Source organism: Hippocampus guttulatus, chromosome 2, assembly GCF_054856545.1.
Source record: "Hippocampus guttulatus isolate MCC_2025c chromosome 2, RoL_Hgut_1.0, whole genome shotgun sequence".
Classification (NCBI taxonomy): Eukaryota; Metazoa; Chordata; class Actinopteri; order Syngnathiformes; family Syngnathidae; genus Hippocampus; species Hippocampus guttulatus.
The window spans coordinates 26,419,290-26,445,328 of record NC_141262.1 but is presented as its reverse complement, the minus strand read 5'-3'; the positions used below and the strand labels follow the sequence as shown (position 1 = coordinate 26,445,328).

The 26,039-nt window shown below is 44.5% G+C and overlaps 1 protein-coding gene across 4 annotated transcripts in view; it reads left to right on the top strand.

Moving 5' to 3' along the window:
- The window catches only part of LOC147209286 (tudor domain-containing protein 5-like), a 159,105-nt gene that overhangs the window by 92,538 nt on the left and 40,528 nt on the right, over positions 1-26,039 (top strand). For all 4 annotated transcript variants that reach the window (XM_086105052.1, XM_086105053.1, XM_086105050.1 and 1 more), the window contains exons 3-5: positions 2,382-2,435; positions 11,419-11,565; positions 22,785-22,956. In XM_086105052.1, coding sequence (XP_085961178.1) covers positions 22,927-22,956 — 30 coding nt within the window. In that variant the 5' untranslated portion in view covers positions 2,382-2,435; positions 11,419-11,565; positions 22,785-22,926. The remainder of the gene's footprint in view (positions 1-2,381; positions 2,436-11,418; positions 11,566-22,784; positions 22,957-26,039) is intronic.

The following is a 26,039-nucleotide window of genomic DNA, read 5'->3' as shown; positions in this document are numbered from 1 at the left end:
GTGGTGCTGTTGGCTCCTTCAAACGGGGCTCTCCAACTCTCACTGGAGCGTTTCGCAGCTGAGTGTGAAGCGGTTGGGATGAAAATCAGCACCTCCAAATCTGAAACCATGGTCCTCAGTCGGAAAAGGGTGGAGTGCCCCCTCCGGGTCGGGGGAGAGATCTTGCCCCAAGTGGAGGAGTTTAAGTATCTTGGGGTCTTGTTCACGAGTGAGGGCAGGAGGGAGCGAGAGATCGACAGGCGGATCGGTGCAGCGTCTGCTGTGATGCGGACGTTGTATCGGTCTGTCGTGGTGAAGAAGGAGCTGAGCCAAAGGGCGAAGCTCTCAATTTACCGGTCGATCTACGTTCCAACCCTCATCTATGGTCACGAGCTATGGGTCGTGACCGAAAGAACGAGATCCCGGATACAAGCGGCCGAAATGAGTTTTCTCCGCAGGGTGTCCGGGCTCTCCCTTAGAGATAAGGTGAGAAGCTCGGTCATCCGGGAGGGGCTCAGAGTCGAGCCGCTTCTCCTCCACATCGAGAGGAGCCAGATGAGGTGGCTTGGGCATCTGATTCGGATGCCTCCTGAACGCCTCCCTGGTGAGGTGTTCCGGGCATGTCCCACCGGGAGGAGACCCCGAGGAAGACCCAGGACACGCTGGAGTGACTATGTCACCCAGCTGGCCTGGGAACGCCTCGGGATCCCCCGGGGAGAGCTGGAAGAAGTAGCTAGGGAGAGGGAAGTCTGGGCTTCCCTGCTAAAGCTGTTGCCCCCGCGACCCGGCCCCGGATAAGCGGTAGAAGATGGATGGATGGATGGATGGATTATACGTTAATAAGGATGTTATGCAAAGGTGTACTTATAACAATTTTATAGACAAATGATACTATTTATAGCCTTGGTGGGGGGGAGATGTTTTCATCTTCCTTGGGGGGGGGGGCATGACAGAAAATAATTGAGAACCACTCTTATACATACATACACACAAGATAACTCAATGTCCTTCACATAAGTAAAAGTACCATAAAAGTAAAAGTAACGACGTAAAAAATATCTGACTAAAATGAATAAAAGAGTGTACGGTCCAAGAGCAAGATTTTGGAAAACATGATTTCTTCATCAGGTATGGGCAAATAGCATATCGTAGTTTTTAACCTTGTTTTCCACCTTATTGGTCGGTTTTTATTCAATTGTATTATTCACTCTGATCATAAACGATACCAGCAAATATGGAGGCCGTATTATACATGCGTACAGAACCCCTCCCCCCACCCCCCAGCATTTTAAAGATGATTTCTTTTGGGGGGGGGCGTATTATTCACTGGATGGTTACAAATCCGTTTTGTTCATTTGCAGGTCGCCATCCTCATGTTTGACACTGTCGTATTTGTCACTTTGAATGCATGCGGCTTAAAAGGCACGGCCTGACCTGTTGAGTCACGTGGGAGCCAGCCAATGAGAGCAAGGAGCTGGCATCTCTCCATTTGAATTGCTGTTTTTTTTTTTTGCTGTTTTTTTTTTTTTTTGGAAGAGTTTACAGTCTCCTGGAAGCACAATGTCTTCATTCCGGATCGTTCCAAGGACTTTAGTATGATAGACAGACAAATTAGTATTCCGTATAAATCCAATTGTCTCTGGGGAGGACAGGTAGACCACTTCCTCCCCACATCCAAACACCGCTGCGCTAACAGATAATAGCGGAACCCCAACGCGACACGTTATGGAGCCCGAAATGAAAGAGATGTGCCCCATTGAGCCCTGTAATGAATGTTCTGACATTGAACATCTCGGGAAAGGATGGTGAGGCTCTGGGGTGGGTGGGCTCTCGTCTTCCCTAATTTCAAAGAGTACATTTTGATCGCGAGGAGAAGGCTGAAGGTCACCGTGGATGAAATGTGGCATTCAAACACCTTTGTGTCTTCTCTCCTTGTGCATCATTTCGCTTCGTCTGGAAAACAGCATTGAAGAGCTTCACAATGTGAAGCAGAGATTGCTTGTCCCCCGTTTTCTCTCTCTCTCTCTCTCACCATGGCAGCATTAGGACAGCTGATAAGAGCTTTTGTAGATTTTGGATAACGACATCCCTGAATACCAAGTGCCGAAAAAAGACCCATGCGAATTAACCAAAAAAAAAAAAAGTCTCCCATTATATGGCCGCGGCGCTTTCACAAACGCCGACTCCTTTGTGAATACCTCCATTTAATTACGTGTTGCAAAATATCTTTTATTTTTTCTTTTGCTGGTTATTTTTGTGTCCTCATTATGCTTGCGCTCTTGTGCAGTTTGTTCCATTTTGCTCTCCTTTTATCCCCGTTTCGATCATATTTACTTTCTCTCCCGGTGTCCCTTTTTTTGGGGGGGGTCTCATTTAAATTTTTTCTTTTCCCCCGCTCGCAGGTGGCAGAGCAGCTGCGACGTTGCAAACCTCGACGCCGGCCGGAAGTGATGCAGGTGAGTTCTTCTCAAACTCCACCTGTCTTCTTGGGAACACAAGAGCTAAAAACTGCTTGTGTCTCCTAATGGATTCCTGAGAGATGAAATTAGAAGGCATTTGAAAGAAAGAATTTTATAAAATCAATCGAGTGAGAGGCTGAATGTAGCAATTAGAATCAGAACTATATTCAAATGAATAATAAGGTTCCAAATTTTGTTCTTGCCGTCAGTTTGTTTTTGTCGAACTAGAAACCGTTAGACGATATTACAAAACATGTTTTTTTTAATAGTTTTGCGCCTGAACACATTTAAACTCATTGAAAGTTCACACTTTTGCTGTCATAAACAAAGCAGACACTCGGCCCCCCCACCCCCACACACAAAATTGACTCAAGTGTCTGTGGAACCCGATCAGCCCCACAGATGTGGAAGAAAGTCCAAACTGATTTCCTGTTTGTACATTGTCTTTGCCACGGCCAGGGGGTGGAGTGGCATAGCCTCGCCAATATCCCACTGTGTTCCAAACTTGTCCTGAACTGGTTTTCACTGGTCCAAGTGTGCAAAGAGTGCAATCGATACGAAATCCAAGGCCTCGGCAAGTGAAAAGGTCAAAAAATCAATTCAAGTGATTTGCCAAAGGGAACAAAATGGAACAATATGGTGTCACAGGGTCCAGTAGCTTAATGCTAAGTTGTAATGCAAAACGCTATAGCTGGGCTAATGGAAAGAAGCATTGATGTTATGCTCTTGTAATTCACATTAACGTTCAGCTCAAGCCATGCGGTGAGTTTACATCACTCATGGTGCATTTAATAGTTAGGGTTTTTTTTTAACAAAAATACACGATATTACTTTGTTTTTTCATAATAAAACAGATTAGCATCAAAGCCACCCTTCATCTTGACAGTTCCCAAAAAGCTCATTTTCTCCACATTTTGGTGCCAAACTGTTTTTTTTTTTTTTGCCTAAACCAAGTTACAATTTAGCTGTATAATCCATTTCAAGGAAGAAAAAAAAACCCAAACAAAAACAAACGAGGTGCGAGGGCCCTGATGGCGTCTGCTCGCAGCTTTAATGATTATTATTGTTCTTTTGATATGATCTCTTATTTCGGCTCACTGCGCTGTTGCAGTGATGGTTGAATTCTCATGCTAATTATCCCAATCAGTCCACACAAGCGCGAGCTGCACCCCCGCACACAGCTCGCGCTCGCTACCTGCTCCCAGCTACGTGTTCTTTTCCCCCCTCCTGGATAATCACGCAGAGATTGGATAATCCTGACACAAATCCTTTTCATTCCCACAGCCCGCCGCAAATTCTCATGTTTGCGATATCGTTTTATGCCGACAATCAAAGGTGTTTTTTTTTTCTCCTCTCTCTCCCAAATGTGGCCTGTGGGGTAAACATGCTCGGCGCTTTCTAGAAACTTCCCAGGTTTGTCTACAATGAAGTGCAGACAAGAAGCCGGGTTGATAAGTGCACAAATATGGTTGCAAACAGAAGCGGGGTCGTTTTGTATCCGCTGGGTGAGCTTATTCCGCTCGCACGTCGAGTGGTCGTCAGCACCCAATGCGTTCTTGTGGCCCGCATTTTCATTCATCGCAAGCGTCCTAACGTGAAACAAATTCCTCCAAAAGTCGTGAGCGATTTCTTGTGATCTGGCAAAGTGCTCCTCTGTTGTATTTTGTTTCCCCGCTGTGCACTTTCCTTTCAAACCAAAAGCCCGTCTGCTTATTTTTGGACCATAAGATACAGGATTTTTTTTTCCCCCTTTCTTTTTCCTATCGAGGCTCGCAGCCCAAAAGCTGCTTGATCTACGACCACGGAGACGTATATTTCATCTCACGTGTACTCTTATCATCGCGGCGTTTCTCTTTTCTGATTTTTGATCCCCAAACTTTTTGCAACACAGACGTTCTCTCTCGTTTTTTGTTTTTTTTATTTTATTTGATAAACTGTATTTGCAGGAAAAACGTTTTTGTATTTTACTCAAATCCAAATTAAAATCTGATTATTTGGTTCATCAAAGGGATCATTTCTAAGTCCAACGGTTACCGGCACATCTGTGGCTGGCCCTGGGCGGTCTCTCCTTGCAAGAAGTCGGCCTTACCGGCCGGACCTCCCTGTTTTAGAGGGGGGGAAAAAAGTCCACATCCCACCAACTGGTCCGCGATTGAAAAAATAATAGTAATTTGTGACAGCCCTAATAACAATAAAATGTATTCTTTATCCACTGCATAGAATGACTATTAGTGCCGTACTAATGAGCTTAGAGGAGTTGAACTGAAACATTGTGAATCGCCAAATTGTTTATTTCTGTTTAGTGATGTGATTGCCATATTTTGGGGGGAACATAGAACATTATGGAGTGCTGTTTCTTCTCATTCAAATGCACATTCCAAAAAATTTTAAAAGCCTTTTGGTATGTATGTCGCTTGTGGGGTGATAATGTGGTTTCATACAGTGGAACCCTGGAGGTTGTCATTGAAACCTGAGGACAAATACAGTAATCAATAATTTTTTTTGACCGCAGTAGCACTGGAGGTGTGTGTGTGTGTGGGGGGGGGGGGGCGCTGCGGGGTGTTTTCATTTTATTTCATATTTCTATGCATGTTTACGTTGCTCCCCAAGCCTCCGTGTTCAACCCTCGTGGGAGGCCGTCCAAAAGGTCACCCCAACGGTCTTTTGATTTGGGATTCTCTCTTCCAAAATGCTTCCTGCCTCTGACTTTTTCTTCACTTAATGAGGCGCCGCTGCTCGCTACCTCTCACCTTTACCTTTCACCTTCTTTCATGTGAGTTTCTTTTTATTTGTCTTCTGGGAACTCCACATCAGCCCGGGAAGGCGAAGATTGTCTGTGTGTGTGTGTGTGTGTGGTTGTGTGTGTGTGTGGGCGTGCATGTGCGGGCTCTCCGGAATAGTTGGTGTGTCTCAAAGTCCTTGAGATGCTCATTTTCGGCCTTTAGTCAAGCCCCATTCTACTTTATCATTGCCATTTCATTCGAAGGAGCTCAAGTCAAGTCGAGAGTCTTGCAACTATTTGCACCAAGTAGCACCAGGACAAATATTTCCAAATCGTTAGTCCAACGTGAAGCCACAGCGGCATTGTAGCAGTCAGGTAGAATGAAGCTTACGTTGAAGGACAAATGCAAATGCAGTTGACTTCAGAGTGAAGCATAACTGAGCCGTCGCGTGGTTGTGATTCTTTGGCATGCCCAACTTGGAGAATCACAGAGTAGAAAGAGAGACGGGATGGCAGAAATCCAGCAAGGACGCAAAAACAAAAACCGCACCGACTGCTCCCAAAAAAATCTATTCAACTTTAATTGTCATGAAATTCTTTCATCTTTGTCAGTTTTAAAAAGGCATTGTGAGTATAATTTTTAAAATCACATTATTGTTGATGGCTATTCATCTGTCATAACTGAATAAAGGTGTTGTTGTTGTGAGGATAAAGTGGATCAGATAATGGGTGGATGCAATACGTATTGTGACCTTGCCGATGGGGGGGGACTAAAGCTAACATTAAAATGAAGCATTTTCAAAAAAATACAAACATGATCAAATTCATAACTTTGTCAGCAAATATAGGTGAAAGGAGAAAAGGAACAACCAATTTAGCAGCTGTGTTGCTGTCTGCGGCGCAACCCCCCCCCCCCCCAAAAAAAAAATCCCTGGCCTCAAAGAAGACAATGCTGCGTCTTGTGGTGTTCCTTTCATATTCCATCATCATGCTGCCATGACTCCGCAACAAAACACTGCTTGTAATTGCGTGAACAAGTGGTGGCGTCGCCGTGCACTTTCCCTCCCTGAAAACTGCCAAAAAAAACAAACAAAAAAAATCAAAACATATTTGGATGTCATTTTATTTATTTAATCTGACTTCAAAGTTTCAATCTGCCAATGGGAGTAGACTTTTCTCTTGCCAGTTTCACAAAAAAAGTGAAAATTTTGTGTGATATTTAAAAGAAGAATCTTCTGTAATGGTGTGGCGCCATATTGCCACCGCGGCTTCAACCAGCTCCTTCCATGTATCTTCTTTTTTTCTCTTCGTAATGTCTGCTTTGATTGCATCTTCCAGTCGCCGAAAAGCTGCGGGGCAACAACTTTTGTCACTTTTGAGTTCCCCTCGCAAACCCCAAAAAGACAGCACACAAAGAATGGCAGCGAACGCTCCGCAATGGCCGCACTCATCATTCTGCTGTTGCTTGCATCTGGTGCTGTCTTTTTTTTTTCTCTCTCTCTTTCTTTTTCTTCCTTCTCTTTTTGCTTTGTTTTCCTGCTCTCCGCTTGACAGAACCAAGATGCCATTACAAGCCGTCTGACACCTCTTCTTTGCCTTCTGCCGGAGATGCCTTGGCTGCCATGTGCTTGTTTTAAGACATTCCAGATGATGTGCTCTTCGTCATCCATGATTCGGAGGAAATGCAATACAAGAGTTTAAGGGGCCGGGGGAATGGGGGTGGCGGGGTTGGGGGCCATCCAGGGAGGGTGAAGATCCGCGGACATATGCTGTCTCCATCTTCCCTTCTCCTCTTTTCGGGCCAGGCGAGGAAGAAAACATAATAATGAACTCATAAGCCGCTTAATGCCGTCGTCGAATGAGAAAGCGCCGTCTCGGCTCAATTTCCTGTGCGTCCTCCGCCAGCAGCCAGCCGCCGCCGCCTGGCGCTTTGTGCCCCGCGTCGCCCTCTCACGCGCGTTTGCGCACACACGCCGTGATGGATTAAAGCGGGCGTCGGGGAAATGAAAGGTGGAACCCACATTGCGCACACCGTCCTGACTAATTACACACTGGAGTCCACCGCGTATCCGTGCGTGTGGTGCACGCAAATGGAGGTGCGCGCAAGAGTGAGAAGTCACTGTGTGTGATTGATAATGAGAAGGAGTAAGTGAGTGAGTGTGTGAATTTTTTTTGGGGGGGGGGCGTGTGTAAAAGAAAATTCGAGTGAGTGCAGTGACAGAGAGGGCGTATGTGCGTGTGTTGTGAGTGAGTCTCCGTTTGTGCGTTTGTGCGGCACTGTTGGACGAGTTCGTGTCAAGTGTCAACGCCGCGGGGATGAATTGGACTTTAGCACCACTCTGGTCGTCATCGGTTGAATTCCCGGAGAAAAAAAAAAAAGTTGAAAATTGATTTTTCTTTTCCTCTCAAGTGGATGCTTGTGGACACTCGTGTTGCACATCTCAGCCGAGGTCTTGGAGGGAAAAAAAAAAGCCGTGTTCCCTGGAGCGAGTAATGAATAGCTAATACTGTTTTTCTCTCTTGCCTGTTGTGCTTTTTTTTTCGCCAGCTAATGTCTTATTTACTGTCGTTGACGTGCAGGCTTTCGAATATCGTCTCCAAGTGATTATTGTAGCTTAGCACTTGAGCGTGTCCTCCATTTAAAGGGCTTTGTGCAAGTGCCCCCCCCCCTCCACCTCCCCCTTCCCAACCTCATTATTTGTGTTCGTGTGCACGTCGTTAAGATTTTGACTTGGGGCAAATTTCGACGAGTTGCTGCGGAAGACGCCTTTGGGTCCGGCAGTGGTGGGAAACCTTCCGCTCGGAACAAATCGTATTTGTTGCAAACTGCTTGCGTCACTCCAGGGATGCTTCAAAGAATCAGTGCCCAAGCACACTTCACCTGTGTTGAACTTTTTGGTTCGAATCCATTTGCATGGAATCTTTCTGAAATGCTTGTTGTTCAACTTGCCTATAGTCAAAAAGCAGTTTGTCTGTGTGTGTTTGTGTTTGTGTTTGTGTTTGTGTGTGTGTGTGTGTGTGTGTGTGTGTGTTTAAAACATTTGGAAGCAACATCTCCGTGAAATCGCTTTACTATCAGTAGTACATCGAACGCCACAGGGGTGTGTGTGTGTGTGTGTGTGTGCGTGTGTGTCAGCCGCTTCAGCTCATTTCATTGAATTTATTACTCAAGCACCGGTGATTTTTTTCTCTTATTGTATGAATAGAATATGCTCTCAAAAAACATTGAATCAGCAACAGGCACAAAAGTCAGGAAATATGCTTGGACCATAATTGTGATATTAGTGACGTCGCACAGCTGTACAGGCTGGTCCACCACAATTACACAACTTTCAAAGTCGATGTGGTTCGCATTTGAATTGCTTCAAAAGTGCATGTTTTAAGAATGGCGTGAGGCTTCCGAGTGCCTCGTTGCCACCTGTGAGTGCGTGCAGTGCGAGATTAAAATTAATGATGAAAAATCAGGCAACGTTTCCATCTTGTGTGTTAAAAACATATTTTTATTTTTTTTTAATTTTCAATTGGCATATTGGCAATAGAACAAACAAGACGCTGGTTCAATTACCTAAATGCACAAGTTGGGGACTGGGTCTGTTTTTTCAAAGACACACACACATGCACACACACCCTCTCGCTGTGTGCACTTGCAATCGACTTTAACCGACCAATTAAATGCAAGGCTTAGTTCCTTAGTTCCATTCGATCAATGGGTTAATGTTGGGGGTGGGGAGGGCAGAGAAAGGATAGTGCCATTGGTGCCCCAGTGTAGATGTCCTACTGCAAGTTTCTCCACCAAACAAGTTTGCTTACAATGATGTGAATAGATATTACTTTATCTATCTATCTAGCTAGCGAGCCGGATAACTGGCTAGCTAGCCTGGTGAGATTACTTATCTAGCTAGTTAGCCAAGCTAGCTGATTTATCTATCCAGCTAGCTAGCCTAGCTAGCTTACTTATCAAGCTATCTTTAAATACACTGTAATTTTATATATACTGTATATATATATATATATATATATAGCTACACACACAAACACATAATCTAATATACACATGTAGTCTTCCACAAAAACAGCTCCATTGAAATAGCATTAAAAATAGGTTAGTCCTTCATGTTTAAAAGGGAGCTAGACCTCGCCCGTGCGGCAGTAAAGCGTTCACTCTTACACACTATTAAGTGCTGCCAAGCGATGCTACGACACATTAACACATCAGAAACAGACTGTAATCACTTTTGTTTTTTTCTTGAACTCACTTTAGTGAGTCTACAAAGCAGTTACAGACTCCTGGTGATAAAGTGGTGAGAAAGTATGGGAATAGGTTCTTTGTGCACTCGTGTGCATACTTTTTTTGTCACCTGTGGGCACCAGTAGGACTCAAAAGTGTTGATCACAAAGCGCTTTCCCCTTCAAAAACGTATGAAAGCAGTTTTTCACCCTCCCCGAAGACTAAAGTGTTTCTCTTGCTGTTCACTTCCTCACTTCTCTGTTTATCTTTGATAAACAGATGCTTCTGACAATAAATCTAATTCCCCAAAAAATTGCAGAGACTATGCACAAAGAAAATTCTCTGTTCGCATGACTGACCCCCCCAGAGCAAAGTGCAGAGTGCGCATGCGGCCGCACATCAACGCACTGCCGTATCTTTGAAGCGGTCGGAGGTGATTCAAGTGTGCGGCCAACTGGTTCAACAGAGCAGGAAGTTCAAAGCAAGCCAGGCTGTGCTGCACACATGAACGTCCTCGCAATCTCCTGCCATTTCAATTCTTGACAAGCAATCTGCTCAATGAGGGGTTAGTCAGGTCACTGTGATACAACAAAACATGAGTTTTTATGCAGCAGCAAGAAAGAAAAAAAAACAACCCACATAATTTGGTGTGTTCCTGCACGCTAGGTGCCACGCAGCCGTTAATTTCCGCCCAAGCGACGGGGGTGATTAATGTGGCGCTTGTCGTTTAACGAGGGCCGTCGGCCAGCGCCGCATCAACTTGGATGACTTCCATTTTGTATCACTGGTCACAAGTCTCATGTTACTGCGGCTCACCTGTGTTGGACCACAGTAACCGAGACAAGCGTATATCGAGATCGACACATGGCCAAGACTGTATATATCAAAGAAAAATTAAAGAGCAAAATGACCAGAATATTTTTTTTATTCTGCTTCCAACAAAAACAAATCTCAAGTCTAAACAAATGTGTTGTTTCGTTTTTGTTTTTTTCTACAAATCATTCAGTTGGATTTATTGAAACTGACTTCTCTTTACAAGCCATGAATGTCATTTCACAAAGAAAAAGTCATTAATCATGCAGAAATTAAATAATCACACATCACAGGAGTATGAACGGTCTTGATCAAAAATATGCCTGCCCTGTTAAATTGAGGCACCAAGAATTTTCGCCTTTTGGCGGCAGAGGTTAAAATAGATCCGTCTCACAGGCCCTCTGTTGTCAGGGCGCATAATTTGATCATCACTAACCAGATTTTGCGGCGTTCAAATTGGCCCCCGTGCAGCCACGGAACTCTGCTTCTTCTGACACTTGCGCTTATCCAATAAATTCTGTGAAGCGCACGTCTGGACTGTATTTCGAAAGCAGTGGTACCTAGGTGGTTGGACATTGCGATTGCCAGTTGTCATTTCCCAGGCACCAGTCCGCCGCCTGTCACTGTCTCAGCCTCGCGTTTCCATGACGACCAACACATCTCAACTTGGGTCTTCCGGAGGATTTCCAAGGCAACGCGGAAAGCAATCTGGAAAGCGTTTAACTTCATCTGATGCATTTATGCCCGTGACAGCTCGAGCACGCACACGGACGCTCGCGCGCGCACACTTGTTTTTGAGTCGCTTTCGCCGTGGCAACAGGTGTCCGATGTGTTCAGCGCCGCCCACTTCATCTCATTTTCGTTGCTGCATGTGCCACTTATGTCACCCGCCGCGATGATTGTGAGATGCTGTCGGGACATTTTATCTTTCCCTCCTTATCTCCGCGCTTTCCTCGCGCACACACTGACACACGCGCGCACAACAAGGCACATGTTATCTGTCATCTCTCCTGCGGCCGTTGCATGGTGCGCCGTGTCCGTCCTTATCTCCCCTTTTTTTTTTCTTTTCTTTTTTTGTCTCATATTGCCTCCTCCTGTACAGGGCTGGCTGGCTTGCAGGCCCGACATACATAGCGTTTTTAAATACATCTATCCTACAATTATTATCATCACCTTATTCATTCCTGTAGTTATCTTGACCTTTCTCTCCTGAACAGCTTTGCCACGTCCGCCTCCCCCTCCTCCTTACGGCCCCCAAGGAGAGTCATCAGACGACCCCCGGTGAGGTCACAGGAGTTCATAGGTCGCCCGGCCAAGACGTCCTCATGCCCATGTCAAAACACCAGCTGGCGCAACCATCTCAGGTAAGTGTTGCTTGCTGGGAAACTTTGAGTGGGGCCCGTCTTCATTATTTTCAGTGACTCCCACTGGACAAACCTGAAATATAACCTATGTTGTCTGAACACCTAAAATGCCTTACAGTACTTTTTTTGAAAAAATATACAGTGTATATAAATGCCAATTTTCTTCTTCAGCCATTTTATGACTTATCTGACATTTTGGTATGCAAGTTTGAAAACGGGGAATTACGATTCACCGTTCGCAGCAAATGTTTTCGTTAGCACGATTCTGGTCGGGCGACCCGGTGTTCCAGTGGTTAGCTCGTCGGCCTCACAGCGCAGAGGTGCAGGGTTGGATTCCGGCTCCGGCCTCCCTATGTGAAGTTTGCATGTTCTTGCCGGGCATGCGTAGGTTTTCTCCGGGTACTCCGGTTTCCTCTTAATTTCCAAAAAACATGCATGGCAGGCTGATTTAACACTCTAAATTGTCCTTCGGTGTGAGTGTGAGTGCGGATGGTTGTTCGTGTATGTGTGCCCTGCGATTGGCTGGCAACCAGTTCAGGGTGTCCTCCGCCTACTGCCCGAAGATAGCTGGGATAGGCTCCAGCACCCCCCGCGACCCTTGTGAGGATAAAGCGGATCGGAAAATATGATGGATGGACAATTCTGCTCACGAAAAAAAAAAACCAAAGTTATTTCAGAATTCGTCACCTGGCGTTATTGTTGAAGCAGGCGGGGTTCAAATTGCAACAGACTTGCATCAGCAGATTTCCGAGCATCCTGGAGTCTTGTGTTTCTTAAGAAGCGGCTTTGCACAGCAACTCCCACCCTCCCTTCTTTTCCCTTGAAAGGATAACCAAGTTAGAGAAAGCATTGAACATCTGATGTGAACGTCATGCTGCAAAATCCCCCGGCTGCCGCCTGCAGAATTTTGATGGCGAGCGTAGCAGGAAGTAATAGAGATAAATGCGGCGCGCCTGCGAATCCATCTCGCCGCTTCTTCTCTCCGAGTCGGTGCATTGCCCCCATGAGCCGGGTTGAAATGGTTTCACACACACACACACAGACACACACACAGACACACACACAGACACACACACAGAGGATTGTGTTTGTCCTCCTTTTTGCTGCTTTACTAGTCACGTTGGTGCAGCTTTGCAGCGTGCAAACTCCCAACAGCAAACCTGCACCTACATGCATGTACACACACACACACAGCGCGTCCATACTGATGTGTTTCCCCATAATTAGAGTGTTCCGAAACCCCAACGCTGCCGCCTCACCGCCATGACAACCCGGTCGTTGGAAGTCCATATGGCCGTCACTTTGTGCACAATCTGACTAGTCCTCGACATTTGACTTTTGTTCCATTCCTCGTCACATTAATGCCAAAAAGAGGCAATCGTGGCATGACAAAGAAGATTTGGGTCATATTTCTGTTCAAATCATCAGAGCTGAAAGTCAGAAGGAGGATTGTTGAAGACACACTGTTGTATCTTTTTTATTATTTTTTTTAACTTACTGTGTTGTCAAATCGCAGGAGTTTTGTCCGGCCTATTAACAACAAGTCTATTTCGGTCGCTTCAGTGGACCACAGAGAAGCTTGTATCATCCACTGAACACAAGAGCCTCTTAGCCCGTTTTGGTCTTGTGGGCCCGGTCCATTAACCGACTTTGAAAGAGCTGCGAGGTCCGTCTCGGCTTCTTGGTTTCTTCGCAGGGCCGATAGTCGGACTCTTGACTCTTCCCTTCGAAAGGGACATTTGTGTGGACTTCTGTTGGCTTTCAGTCATGTGCTGTGTGTCATCCAGAAGAAGCCTCAACCTGCTCTAAATGAGTCTTGCCTTGAGGTAACTTTTCTTAGAGCTGAAGTTAAAACGAACTGATTGGAATCCGACATTGTCTCTGTAGATGACATCCAACTTCCATCGCCTGAAGCCGTGTCCTTGTCGAGCAAAACATTCCAGTGAAGGGCGAACTGCGCTTTAATTGTCTCCGAGTGTCCCCTCAGCCACACATTTACATGCAGTCAATATTCGGGTTTGTGAAACATTTCCGATTAACCCGTTGTCATGTGAGCGGGCAGATTGACACCCACAGTTGAATACATGGATTTAAATGGTGACGCACGGACAAAGACGCAAACCCGACGTCATTTCCCCTTGTTAATTTCTACCGCAAGTAAAGCGAATTATATTTATGTTACTCACCTTAGAAAAAAGCACTCGGATTTTTTCCACGCTCCAAAAGTGTGCCGCTGTGCTGCAACTCTTTGCCGTGATTGTTTACTTCCGCTTGTGTATTTCCGGTGTTTTGCGCGCCAGACGTGCGGACCTATACACACGTAATATGTGTGTCTAGGTAGAAACTGTGTCATTTTTGCCGTCGAGACCTTTTCCTTGCGGACAGAGCAAGAACATGCACAAAACAAATCAATGCCTCACTCAAAGGAGGTAACCTGATCGAGTTTATATGAGCTAAGTTTTGGCTTAGAAAGGAGTACCTCAGGGCTCATATTCAGGTTATGAAAAAACCCAAATAAGAGCGAATTTAAATGACCTTTATGAACCCAAATATTGCCAATAGTCGGGTTTTAAAAGAGTTATTGACTGCATGTAAATAGAGTCACTGCTCGTATACGAGGGGTCGAACAGATTAGTCAATGAATCCATTGACTTTACAACTTGAAATCGATTTATCGCTCATCCAGTCACAATCCAATTGTGTTGGAAAGATAGCCAATTTGGGGGGGGGGGGGGGGTTGTTGTTGTTTTTGTTTGTTTGTTTTTTGTGGTGTTGTCTTTAAAATATCTGGCCAGAAAACACCTTCAAATGAACGGTATAAATCCCCCCCCCCCCCCCCCCGACGCATTTGTGTCCTCTTTAACTCAGGGAACCGCCTTAACCAATGGGCCGACAGTTAAAAATATCCATCAGTTGCTCGGGCAGGTCAAAATTCCCAGACATCACCGATCCAAATTACCGCGATGTCTCAAATGCCGAGACTGGACCAAAAAACTTGACTTAACTCGCACCACTGGAAAATTATTGTTGAGAAGAGCAGTGGAGGCAGTAAAATAGCAGGTCATGCACTTTAGCAGGCAAATGTGTTCTTGTTTTTTTTTGTTTTTTTTGGTCTTTTACAATTTCCGACTTCCGAAAATGGTGATTTGATACAAAACGGCAACACGCAAATCAACTTGAAGCATCTCCAGCATGAACTTTCCATTCAAACTAAGCCTCAAAGGCGGTCATACTTGGGGAAGAATGGAAGTCAAGGAACACGCCCGAAGCCTCGCTGAATGTGGTTTGTGTTTAGTCAATGTTCAATGACTGGAATGCTCCGTCGCTCGTGTGTTCGAAGAAGCAAACGGAGGCTGAGCGAGGCCAATTTTGGCTACGCTCTGCAAGCTAGCTTAGCCCTCAGACCATCTCTAGAGTTTACGGGTGCTCCAGACTTGGTTGCTATTAAACACAGCTGCCCTGGCCTCTGCTAGCAAACATTGGTTTGTCGTAGTGCCTCTAAACATTATTATCTCCATACGGGATGCACTTTCCTGACGGGAGTTCCAGGAAGTGGGTTTTTTTTTTTTTTTTTTCCCAAGGCCAAAATGCTATTTTGCTAATGAATGCTTTCATCCACTTGAGTTTTTGAATGTTGTATAGGTCACAAACGACTCCGTTATTTGATTATAATGCAGTATTGTCCTCAGTGTTGACAGTAATGCATTACTTGGTATGTTATTCAGGTTTCCCCTTGTCTCCACTCAGAGGACAAAGTCAATATTCCTGCTTTCTTTTTTTTTTTTTCTTTTTTCTGCATATGTTTAGCTCTGTTGGCCAAATTGACATGGCCGTGCTCATCAGGCCACTTTGTATCTTTTGTTTCCTGTGCTCGTATTTAGAAGGGAATTGGAGAAAAAAACCATGAACCCAAAACAAATCAAGACTGAGGCATGAAGGCAAGAAGAAGTCCAGATGGGCTTATTTGATTTGCGTTGGGTCAGGCCCAATCAGGACTTGGTTGTGAATAAAAATGCATTCCTGTGACAAGGCAAACGAAAATCACGGTGCCAGTTTGGTCTGTTAACACTTTAATAAAAACCCGATGCTGTGAAAATGCAACGTTTGCAGAGCTCTCAGGATGGATTTACGACATGTTGGTCAAATAAAATGGTAAAATGTGTACAAAAGTGGAAATGTCGTTAATCCATCTCAGCCTTTCCAAAAGAAACTAACAAAAAGAACAAAATTTAGGAGCGGCTGTAAAGGCAGCCATACTCGTAGTGTATGAAAAACATACAGTAGTGATACAATGAAGTCGTAAACCTTTTTCGCCACGGTTTTTGCCTATTTGAATTAAAGATACAGAAGTCAAATGAACACATTCCCACTTCATAATGAAGAGTCAACTGGTGTTCGTTTTTCGATATATCGATGTTTTATAGTTAAATATAAACTGCAGCACACCGTTTTCCTCTCCGGAAATAGAAGTGACAATTTAAATGAATCTCTTAGATTTCGGTCTAAGAGACGAAGTGGCCTCAATTTTGTTGGGTAAAACAATACACTTGAGTAAGCCGGGTTCATTAAATAGTGATCAGGGGGAACGATAATTGTGCCTTCAAAGCGCCACTAGTGGTTAATGCAGCTTGCGCTGCGAGCAATAAATGCTCCGTACAGTACATTGTCAGCGTAATTAAGTCGTTTGGGGTTTTTTTGTTTTTGTTTTTTAACGCACCCTTTTGTTTTGAACATTATCTTCGGACAATGTTCTGATGTTGTCGATAGCAACAATTTGTGATGGCAACAAACGCTCCGAACAAGTCTCGGAGACGAGTCAGGTCAACCGTTACGCTGCAACACGCTGCCAGGGAATAAAAGTGTTGAGGGCCATATATTCTTTTGTTCAGATCAGGTTTATTTTGAAGGCAGTGGCGTGTTACTGTCACGCATAGCATTAACAATTGTTGCTGCGGCTAGCTTGACTCGCTCTTCCTGACGGTGTACTCGTAAATAAGTAGGTCAACTTTTTTTTTTTTTTTTAAACCAAGGTTCTCGAATTACTCGAGGACCTTTCTCACTTGTAATTTCAATTAATTTCTTCTGGTGTGTGCTTCCTGGCCACCCAGGGGCGGTATAGTACAGATGGAAATATGCGGAGCAGCTAAACGAGGAGTTTAGCTGCTCCGCAGTCAGTCTTTGCAGAGAACATGTGTTGCTGTACTATATTTAAAACAGTGACACACAGATACTATTTGTAAGCAGTTCTTTGGCGTTTTTCATTGTTTGTTAGCATTAAGCTAAACTGACTTTTCGAAGGAAAAACTGTGGCCAGCGTAAATACACAAAGTGTATTTCTCTTTGTTTTACTTTTGTTTTGTCTCTTTGTTTTGTTTTGCGGTTTTTGGTAACACTGTATTGGGAAGGTTTCGACTTCATCCCTTGATGATGACTCATTGGAATATTTGAAGGATTATTCTCCGGGCCCTTGCCTCCTTTGTTTGCTTCACTTCAGCGTCACCTTCCTTTGCTCTGCTGCGGTGAGGGCTCAGACGCCGAGGTTGGCGAGACGCGGTGATTAGCCATGCTCCGCTGCTAATTGCGATTAGCGTTACTTAAAAGCGTCTCATTTCACCTGCTGCTAATTAATTGAATTCCACGCATTATTTGATGAGCCAAAATGTCACGTTGGCTTCAAAAACCAAAGCGCGTCGTGTCCAGAGTCAACCAATCATGCCACGCCGGAACCTTTGCTCCGCTTTGTGTCTTTTTGGGTCGGCTTCAGGGACGCACTTCAAACATTAAAAAAAAACAAAAAAACAAACGTATGAACTCATTCCACCTGAAGCTCGGCAACCAAGGTCGTCTTCTGTCACGTAGTGCTCGAAATGAAAAGGAATGCTTGCGAGTGCATTAAACTCATCGTGGTTTGAGACGCAAAATCTGTGATACAGAGAAAACATCCAATAAGCTTTACACACACTTTGAAAACAGCATCTGTTTTCTCTTGCCCGCACAGTTGCCCCAAATTAGAGCCCTAGTGTGTTTGCTTTAAGCTTTTTGATTGTCATTCCCAATGAAAGTTTACTGTTAAGACGTCACATGAAACGCGAATTAAACATTTCAAGACAAGAATTGTCATTCATCGAAAGAACAATTCATGCGTCATGCAAAATGCCATCGACAAGCTCACAGCAATTAGCATTGACGTGACGGTGACTCTCCGCCTTCTGCTACAGAACATACAGCAATTCCACATCTGGACTTGCCTGCACACAATGTGCTTCAAAATCCATCCGCGAGCAATCTATTGGTGCATAGTTGGGATTTTTAATTTTAATTGTTTATTTTTTATTTTTTTACTCCCCCAGTCATTGAATAGTTCTCTTGAGAGCCGCCGGAGCCAAAATATACAGGATGATATTTTAGCTCATAAAGTGTTGATTAATAAGCTGCAGGGCCTGTAAAAAAAAAAAAAAAGCAAACTATGTTGCCAAAGGGGCATGTTGTCCATTCCTTGTGCCTGGAATTCTAAGATGAAGCCAACATCCAGATGCTGGCGAGGTTGCGACTTTTCAGGGCGCGTACGAGTTACCCTCCTTCCTCGCCCGCCAAATTCCTTTCACACGCTCTTCCTTGCGTGCTGCGCCTTCTTGCGTGCTCCCTAATAAAAGCAGTCAAATCCACAGATTGGCACGTGGATCTGGAATTTGGAGCAAAGAGTAAATTGCTCTCCTTCTGAATTCGATCCCCGCAAGGGGAAGCGGGGAGCGGGCGCCATGTTTGGCCAGCGCTGGGAATGTGCAGGTTTGTTGTCGTGGTGCGAATCGGATGAGAGAGATGAGGATACTATCCATCCATCCATTTTCCGAACCGCTTGATCCTCACTAGGGTCGCGGGGGGTGCTGGAGCCTATCCCAGCCGTCTTCGGGCTGTAGGCGGGGGACACCCTGAATCAGTTGCCAGCCAATCGCAGGGCACACAGAGACGAACAACCAACCACGCTCACACTCACACCTAGGGACAATTTAGAGCGTCCAATCAGCCTGCCATGCATGTTTTTGGAATACCAAAAAAAGTTCAAATAAAAGTGGACTCTCCTGGCGGTATGGCTCAGCACGATTTTTATTTTTTTTGGCTCGTCTTTCCACTGCCGCTCTCCGAGAACCGTATGAGGTTAATCCGACTTAGTCTGCAGCCCAATCTAATGAGTTGGCCCGCTCCAGTCCCCTGCGTCATTGCACGTTTAAGCTCCATACTGGGATACTCACTCTGGGAATTGTAATGCACTGTCATTAGGAGAAGACTTAGCATCATTTTGAGATTCGCCAATCGACTCCAGAATCCAATTTTTGTCGATGCCACGTGTGAATGCCGAAGACTGAAATGAATGTCCATTGCAAAAAATGTCTGCACTCATTTGGGAATCTTCTCATGGGAAATAGAGAATTAGGCAAACATGAATAGTCGTGTGAATGTCCTGGCAGAGCTGGAATATTATTATTTACATGGATTTATATATATTCAAGGACTCTCGAGATGACTTGGTGTGAGGTGCCGTTGGGTAGATCCTGTTTTTCAAGGAATAATAAAAAAAATAAATTGTAAAACGATTGTAGAACTCAAAGTTTTGATGTTGGACTCTACAAAGATAAATAGTCTCGATGGTAATATTGCACATTTTCTGCAATCGTCAAATGCATCGGATGAAACAGCAATCAAATCATGAACAATAATCCAAAAGTACAATGAGTTGTGTGCCCCGAAATTGTGTTTTGTTTGGTTTTTATTTGACACATGCTCTTTTTTGAGAGGTACAACGATGAATCGAGAACTAATCGATTGTCAAATTAATTGATCTTTATTTTTGATCATCTAGTCATCCTTTAAATAGCTTTTTTTTAAACCTATAATTGTCCACATCCTTGGATTTTCAACTTCTCAACAGTAACTATTTTCAGATGCTTTGTGTTGAACAAAAGCAACAACAAAAACATTTATTTTACTTTGGAATATTGAAATAATAATAATATGATTTTTTTCTGACACGTTATGGACCAAACCTGTAACTGAATCCTAAATCATTTATGTCTGTACATTTTCAACATTGTCAATTGGAACTAAAGTCCTGTTTTTTTAAGAAAAGGGATGGAAATTAAAACATCTGATTCACGATTAATCAAAAAATGATCGATAGATTAATTGATTATTCCAAAAAACATTTGTTGCAGCCCTACTTGTTTTGAGTTTTGTACTTTCAAGCGACAGTGAAGCCTTTGCACAGACTATTGATTTTTTTTTCAAACCGATTTTTTTTTAACAGTTCCCAAGAATGAGCTGAACATGTAACAGCTGGAATCTGTCGAGAAATGCGAAAAGGTTGACGTCAATTTGTAAAATGTCTCCATTCACCCCTTCAGGCACAGCGTTATCAGGTTACAGGATGCATGAAAGGGTTAATATGGCATGTGAAAGAGTGAGAAGTATGAAAAAGTCATTTCCAATGTATGCTTTCTTACCCCCGACATCCCAAATCATGTTTGAGGAGTTTTCACGTTGCACACGAGTTTGTTTTCCAATCACCGGTGAGACTCACTCACTCAAAGTGACGCCACCGGCTCGCCAAAGCCAGACGATATTAACCTCTAATAGCTCACAGATGACGCTCCGGCCCATAAATGTCATTTTCCTGTTGGAGATTTAAGTGCGTATCCGTTGACATTCTTTCACGATTCACGCATCTTTTGAATCGACGCCAGAAAGAGAATTTTGCCCTCGCAAAATGAGCACGCATCCATATGTGTTCAAAGTTGATGAAATGAAAGATTTACGTGGGACAAAAGTGAGACGAATGAGGGAGCCGCTGGGCCGCGCACGTACGTCATCGTTCACCTACAACTTTCACGGGGTCTTTGTCCACCTCTTCAATTCCATCCATCTTGAGAGAACTTCCTCACCTGATTCTCCTCAGTAACATGAGTTTTTTCTTTTTTTTTGCTTGCGTTGTTTAGTCCTTCTTGTCTTGATATATTTATACGGCAACATTTCATAATCCGCTTTTATAAATATATAGAATTTGATTATCCCAATTCTCTAATATACTTTGGATCCTGTTCTATCATAAGATAAGAAAAAAAGCCCAAAAAAAACTTCTTGACCCGACCCGGTCTTGAATGCACCTAATTAGAAAGGCAGTGGCTGTTTGCAGACGCGGCAGTTTTATCTAAAAAAAGCGCTGACTGTTGACTCACCGATGTGCGGGCGACGCCAAAGCAAAGACAATCGTCCCTGTGACCTCAGTGTGATCAATACTATACGATTCCCAGCCACAGCGTCTTTGCGAACGTGCGCACACAGGCACAAACACACACAGAGTTGTGCCGGGGTTCCAAGGACTCACGTGTAATTCTAACGCAAATGAAAGTAAATATGTGTAAAAATCTTTCAGGTGTCTTAAAGATGTGTTTAGTCAGGCGAAAATTCATATTAACGAGAATGATAAAGTCAAAATGTCATTGAGGGAGAAAATCAATTTTTAGCGAGTGTATTTAAAAAAAATACAACTTAATTTCATTTCTCGTTTTATTTTTTTGTTTTCGGTGGGAGGGGTGTTTAAAGATGGCTTTATTCCCCCCGCCCCCAAAAAATAATACCGCTTTCTGTTCTCCAACATGTCTATACGTGTCTGAAAAAGTGAAGCATGGAGAGTCTCTGTCATCTAAATACGTGAGTGCCTTCAACATAGATCCACATTCTTTCCATGATTTTCGGCCCATTTCCTCTTTTTCTGTATTTTTGTAATGCTACACAGCGGTCACTTCTACCTCGACAGTAGCGCCGTGTTGTTCGTGCTTAAAAAAAAAAAAATAATGATAATAACAATAAATAAACCAATACAGCAGTTTACATGGCAACTACAAATGTTTTGGTTCCTCAGAAAACCATCTGTCGCATTTCCATTGCGGCTGAGCTCATGTGCAAATGACTGCGCTAGTAGTTTGCAATGTTGCGCCGGTGCATACTGAGAGCTGTTCTGGAATCTTTTATTTCGTTCCACGAGAGTGTGAAAACGTCTCTCGGAGCACTTGAACTGTACGGCCGCAATAATGAACATAATATTGAAATGAATACCTCTGTGGGTGTGTCAAAAAGTGCACATTTACAGGACTGCTGCCCGGGAGGATGAGTTGCAGCTGGTGGCTTTTAAAATGAAAGTCTTGCACCATGCAATGATCTCTTTTCAGATTCCACTCGCTGTGCTTCTCAGGGCTCGTCGGCAAAATGATGAAATTGAACGGTAAAGTGGGCGAGTGTCACCGCCTGTAGTCTGTATGCGCTACATACTTGTAGGGACCGCAATCTGGTGCGCTCCGTGTTCCTTTGGCAGTCGTTTGCAGAGAGCCCCCAGAATCTCGGCGGATCTCCGCAAAAGCAACGACTGCAATAGGCGGAGACGGTCACAACTCCTCAATGGGCTGCAGTAATATCCATCCATCCATCCATCCATCCGTTATCTGACCCGCTTCTCCTCACGATGGTCGCGGGGCGTGCCGGAGACTATCCCAGCCGTCTTCGGGCAGTAGGCAGTAGGTACACCCTGAACCGGTTGCCAGCCAATCGCAGGGCAAACGGAGACGAACAACCATCCGCACTAGAGACAATTTCGAGTCACCAATTCACCTACCGTGCATATTTTTGGAATGTGGGAGGAAACCAGAGTACCTGAAGAAAACCCACACATCACGGGGAGAACATGCAAACTCCACACACAGGAAGGCCAGAGCCGGAATCGAACCCTGCACCTCTGCACTGTGAGGCCAATGCGCTGACTGTTGACCACCGGGCCGCCCAGCTGCAGTAATAGCGGTCTTTTTTCTTTTTTTTTTTTTTTTGCAGAGGATAAAGAATCGATGCCAGGGAGTATTACTGTGTCGTCAGTATACGTTTATGTTCAAACTTGGCTATTTGGAAGTGCGATAACACCGCCATGTACATGCCATTTGTCAGCACGTCTAGGGCGTTTCGCATTGTTTGTTAGCATGAAGCTAAATGTACCTTTCTTACTGCATCAGTGACTTACAGGTTTTCGCTATTTGTGTCAGCGTCTTGGAGTGAATGTATTAAAAAGCTCCCGTTAGATTGTGGAGGTGTACCGCCGAGCGTATAATAGTGTGGATTTTACACATCTCCAAAATTCGGGTTTTAAACTTTATTCCTACCGTATCGTAATGTCCTTACAGCAAATCTTCTTTGGAGGTGCTGATCGTCGGCGCCTTCTCGCTGATCTGCAGCAGGCCTCATCATGACCACCAGCGTGGATCTAATCTGCTCCCGCCGCCGACCCTTTTCCCCTCCATCCGCCGCGTTGACGACAAGTCGGAGATGTGCCGTGACTCATCCGTAAGACTGCAGGTGCTTTGCCGACCTTCTTTCGCCTTCCTTCCCTCGCTCATTTGCACCAAAGTATTGAGACACTCCCGTAGCTGCTCTCTTCTGCTGCTTGCCGCGTTCTTTCACTTGGAGCCTGCCGAAAAAGATGATAGAGGACATTATTTTTCTGCTCATGGGGTGGTCAAGGCTTTCTTAAAAAAACATGTTATCGACACTCAGCTGTCATTTATGTTGTTTTGTTTGAGAAACTACTCATTAATTATGTCTCGGGATGGGGTTCAAAAATAAATTTTTGTTGAGAACCGGTTCCCAGAGTTTCGATTTCTGGGCATCGTTTGCCCTTCTTGTAAACGATTCACTTATCAATTGCAGTCGGGGCGAATGATGTCACCATGCAGATTGCGTACGCTGCGTTATTTACAAGCGCGGCTAGCAAGAATCATTGCGCCAAATGCTGATATTTAGCTCGTTGACACACTATGGGAGTATTTAGACCAGGGATACCCAACTTTGAAGAACCCCCCCCCCCCCAACCTCCCCAAAAAAATCGGAACACGCTGATCAGCATTCATTTTATGTTCGTTACAGAGAATGTGGGTAAATATGGAAAAAAAGAGAAGTAGAAAAAAATAACCACGTCAATTATCTGGCCTAGCGCCTTTGCTGGGGTTGGGGGGGGGGGGCAGTGCCCTCGCGTCTCCCCCTCTACTTCTGCATGTGGTGGAAGGAGAGCCACAGCGTGCTTTGGTCTGACGAGACCCACCGGAGCCACAGATCACACACGTATCTCACCCCCCTACCTCCCACCCACCACCTCGGCTTCTTATACCGCGCCCACCCGCTGACTTTGGACCATCGCCCACCTCTAATGAAGTAACCAATCCTGTATGCATAGCAAGTCGTCAGAACAGGCCCACACAAGTGCGGGCCAATGACAGTCAGCGCAGTGTGGAACGCTCGACTGTATATAGCGTGACCACGATGGAAATATATAATCAAAAGCACAAATTCTTTGTTTTGTCTCAGTCTATTTCCAATTCACCCATTTGTGGAGTCTGTCGTAAGTCGGTCATGATGGTTGCATGAGTTGCCGCTGCAATTTTTTGGGTTCATGCCTAACATGGCAAAGTTTGCTTGAGAATTCTTGTGAGAATACGTTGCATTTCAGACGCCGCGGATGCAAACGAGTCCACAATGCCAGAAAGGCAAGTTTGTTGTTTGTTTTCCTCACCTCCTTGTCCCCGCCCTGTCTCTCTAGACCCCTCCCAGCTCAGGAGTATCAGCTCGTGTATTTGTTTAGTGTTCCTTTGTGTTAGATCATCTTCTCACGCGAAACTTTATGAATTGTTGATCAGCTCGGCGGCTCGCACTTTGATGCCGGCCTCTGGGAAGACTGAAGAATAATTACCGTTCTCTGTATTTATTTATGACTCTTCGGGGACTTGATTAGTGGTATTTTTAGCTCGCGAAAGACAAACTGCTTAAAATGCATTTTGCTGTGACGGCCAAAAGCCGCAGATACATCCCAGAAGATGCTCCTCCTTCGCAGGAGTCGCAAAAGACGGGAGGTGACTGTTACTGCACACACACACACACACACACCGATTGTTTAACAATGGGCTGCCTGTCCCGGGTCGTCCAGTATGTTTCGTTGGAATCCGCAGTGGCGTTTGGCAGAAGTGCAGACTCAACGTGAAGCAAGATTGAATGCCTTTTTGCCAGTGATGAAACTTTTTGAAAGACTCCTCCTTGGTTCAAGTATCTCACGGGACCAAAGGAAAAATAAATTCAGATCAGAGTTGCAGGCGCACGCTCGCAAAATAGCAAGAGAAACTTTTTTTTTAAAAAATTAAAAAAATTTTGATATCTCTAATAATCAAGTGTAAAAAAAATGTCTCATTTCAAACTCAGACAGCACCAAAATACCATAAGAGGATAATAACATTCAGGTAATGAGGTCGAATCAGCCAAACCAAAATATGGTCCACTGGTCATGTGACCCTGATATATATTTGTCTTTTTCTTTTCAAATTAAGAGTCATTAAATTAGAACATGAAGCAACTTGTGGACTACTGAACATTTCGTTCATTGAAAATTACAACTCGACCCCAGTGACCACAAATTATTATTATTGATGTTACGATGGCAAAATGGTCTTCGAGTGACGCCTTTGCAAAATATTGTATGCCTTTCTTTAACTTTTATGCACGGTCATTTGTGATGCAGCTTTCCGGCAAACAAGCTAAAAATAAAACCGATGATGTTATACGAGCTGTCTTCCGGAACTGCTGAATAAATTACGCCTCACGTCAAATGACGAAGTGACTTGGAGTCACTCCAAGTGACGAGACTGGTACGATCTCATACATTATAATGCTCTTGGCTCTCAGCGGAGTCTGGGAGTGCTCATGCAGACCCCTTTGAGAGCTGTAGCAATTATGCTAACCGGCTACCGAGCAAGTGTATTCCCCTTTCAAGGCAGGATGTTAAAGTGGAAGTGGGTTCAATTCGGTTCGACTTTCAAGGCAAGATTCAATTGGAAGTGGATTCAATTTGGTTTGACTGAATGGGACTATGAAGCAATGACTTTTTTGTTGTCATTTTACATACGTATGAAGTACTGTAAATTTGCCATTTCCTTCGAAGATACCTGTATGTCTCTCCAAGAAAAGACAATCTGATTCCGTTCGAGTCGCCTCCAACCAGCCAAAGGGTCACAGCCGACAGAGTCGGATTTCAGTCCAAACGTAGCAGCAAACCCTTTGTGTTGCAGACCTTGACTGCATCCCTTCCCCTCATGCTTCATATTTGTCTTCACAGCTAACCCTCTCTCAAAGGTCGCCAGTGTGAGTGTTTGAATCGGTCGCGCCAAACTTACACGTCGGACCTTTCCGTCTGTCACTACGATGCCGTTTTCTCCGGGTCAGACACATTAGACTCCCCGAAAGCCGTATTGTGGTTTCAAAGGCTGTGAAGAATGGCTGCCAGGTGCCCGGGTCCATACGGTCAAAAGCTTTTTGGTGTTTCTTGAAGAGTTAAGAGTTAACCCCCAACCCAAAACATCTCTAGTGTGTGGAGGAGGCCCCAAGTTGCAAAAGGAGAC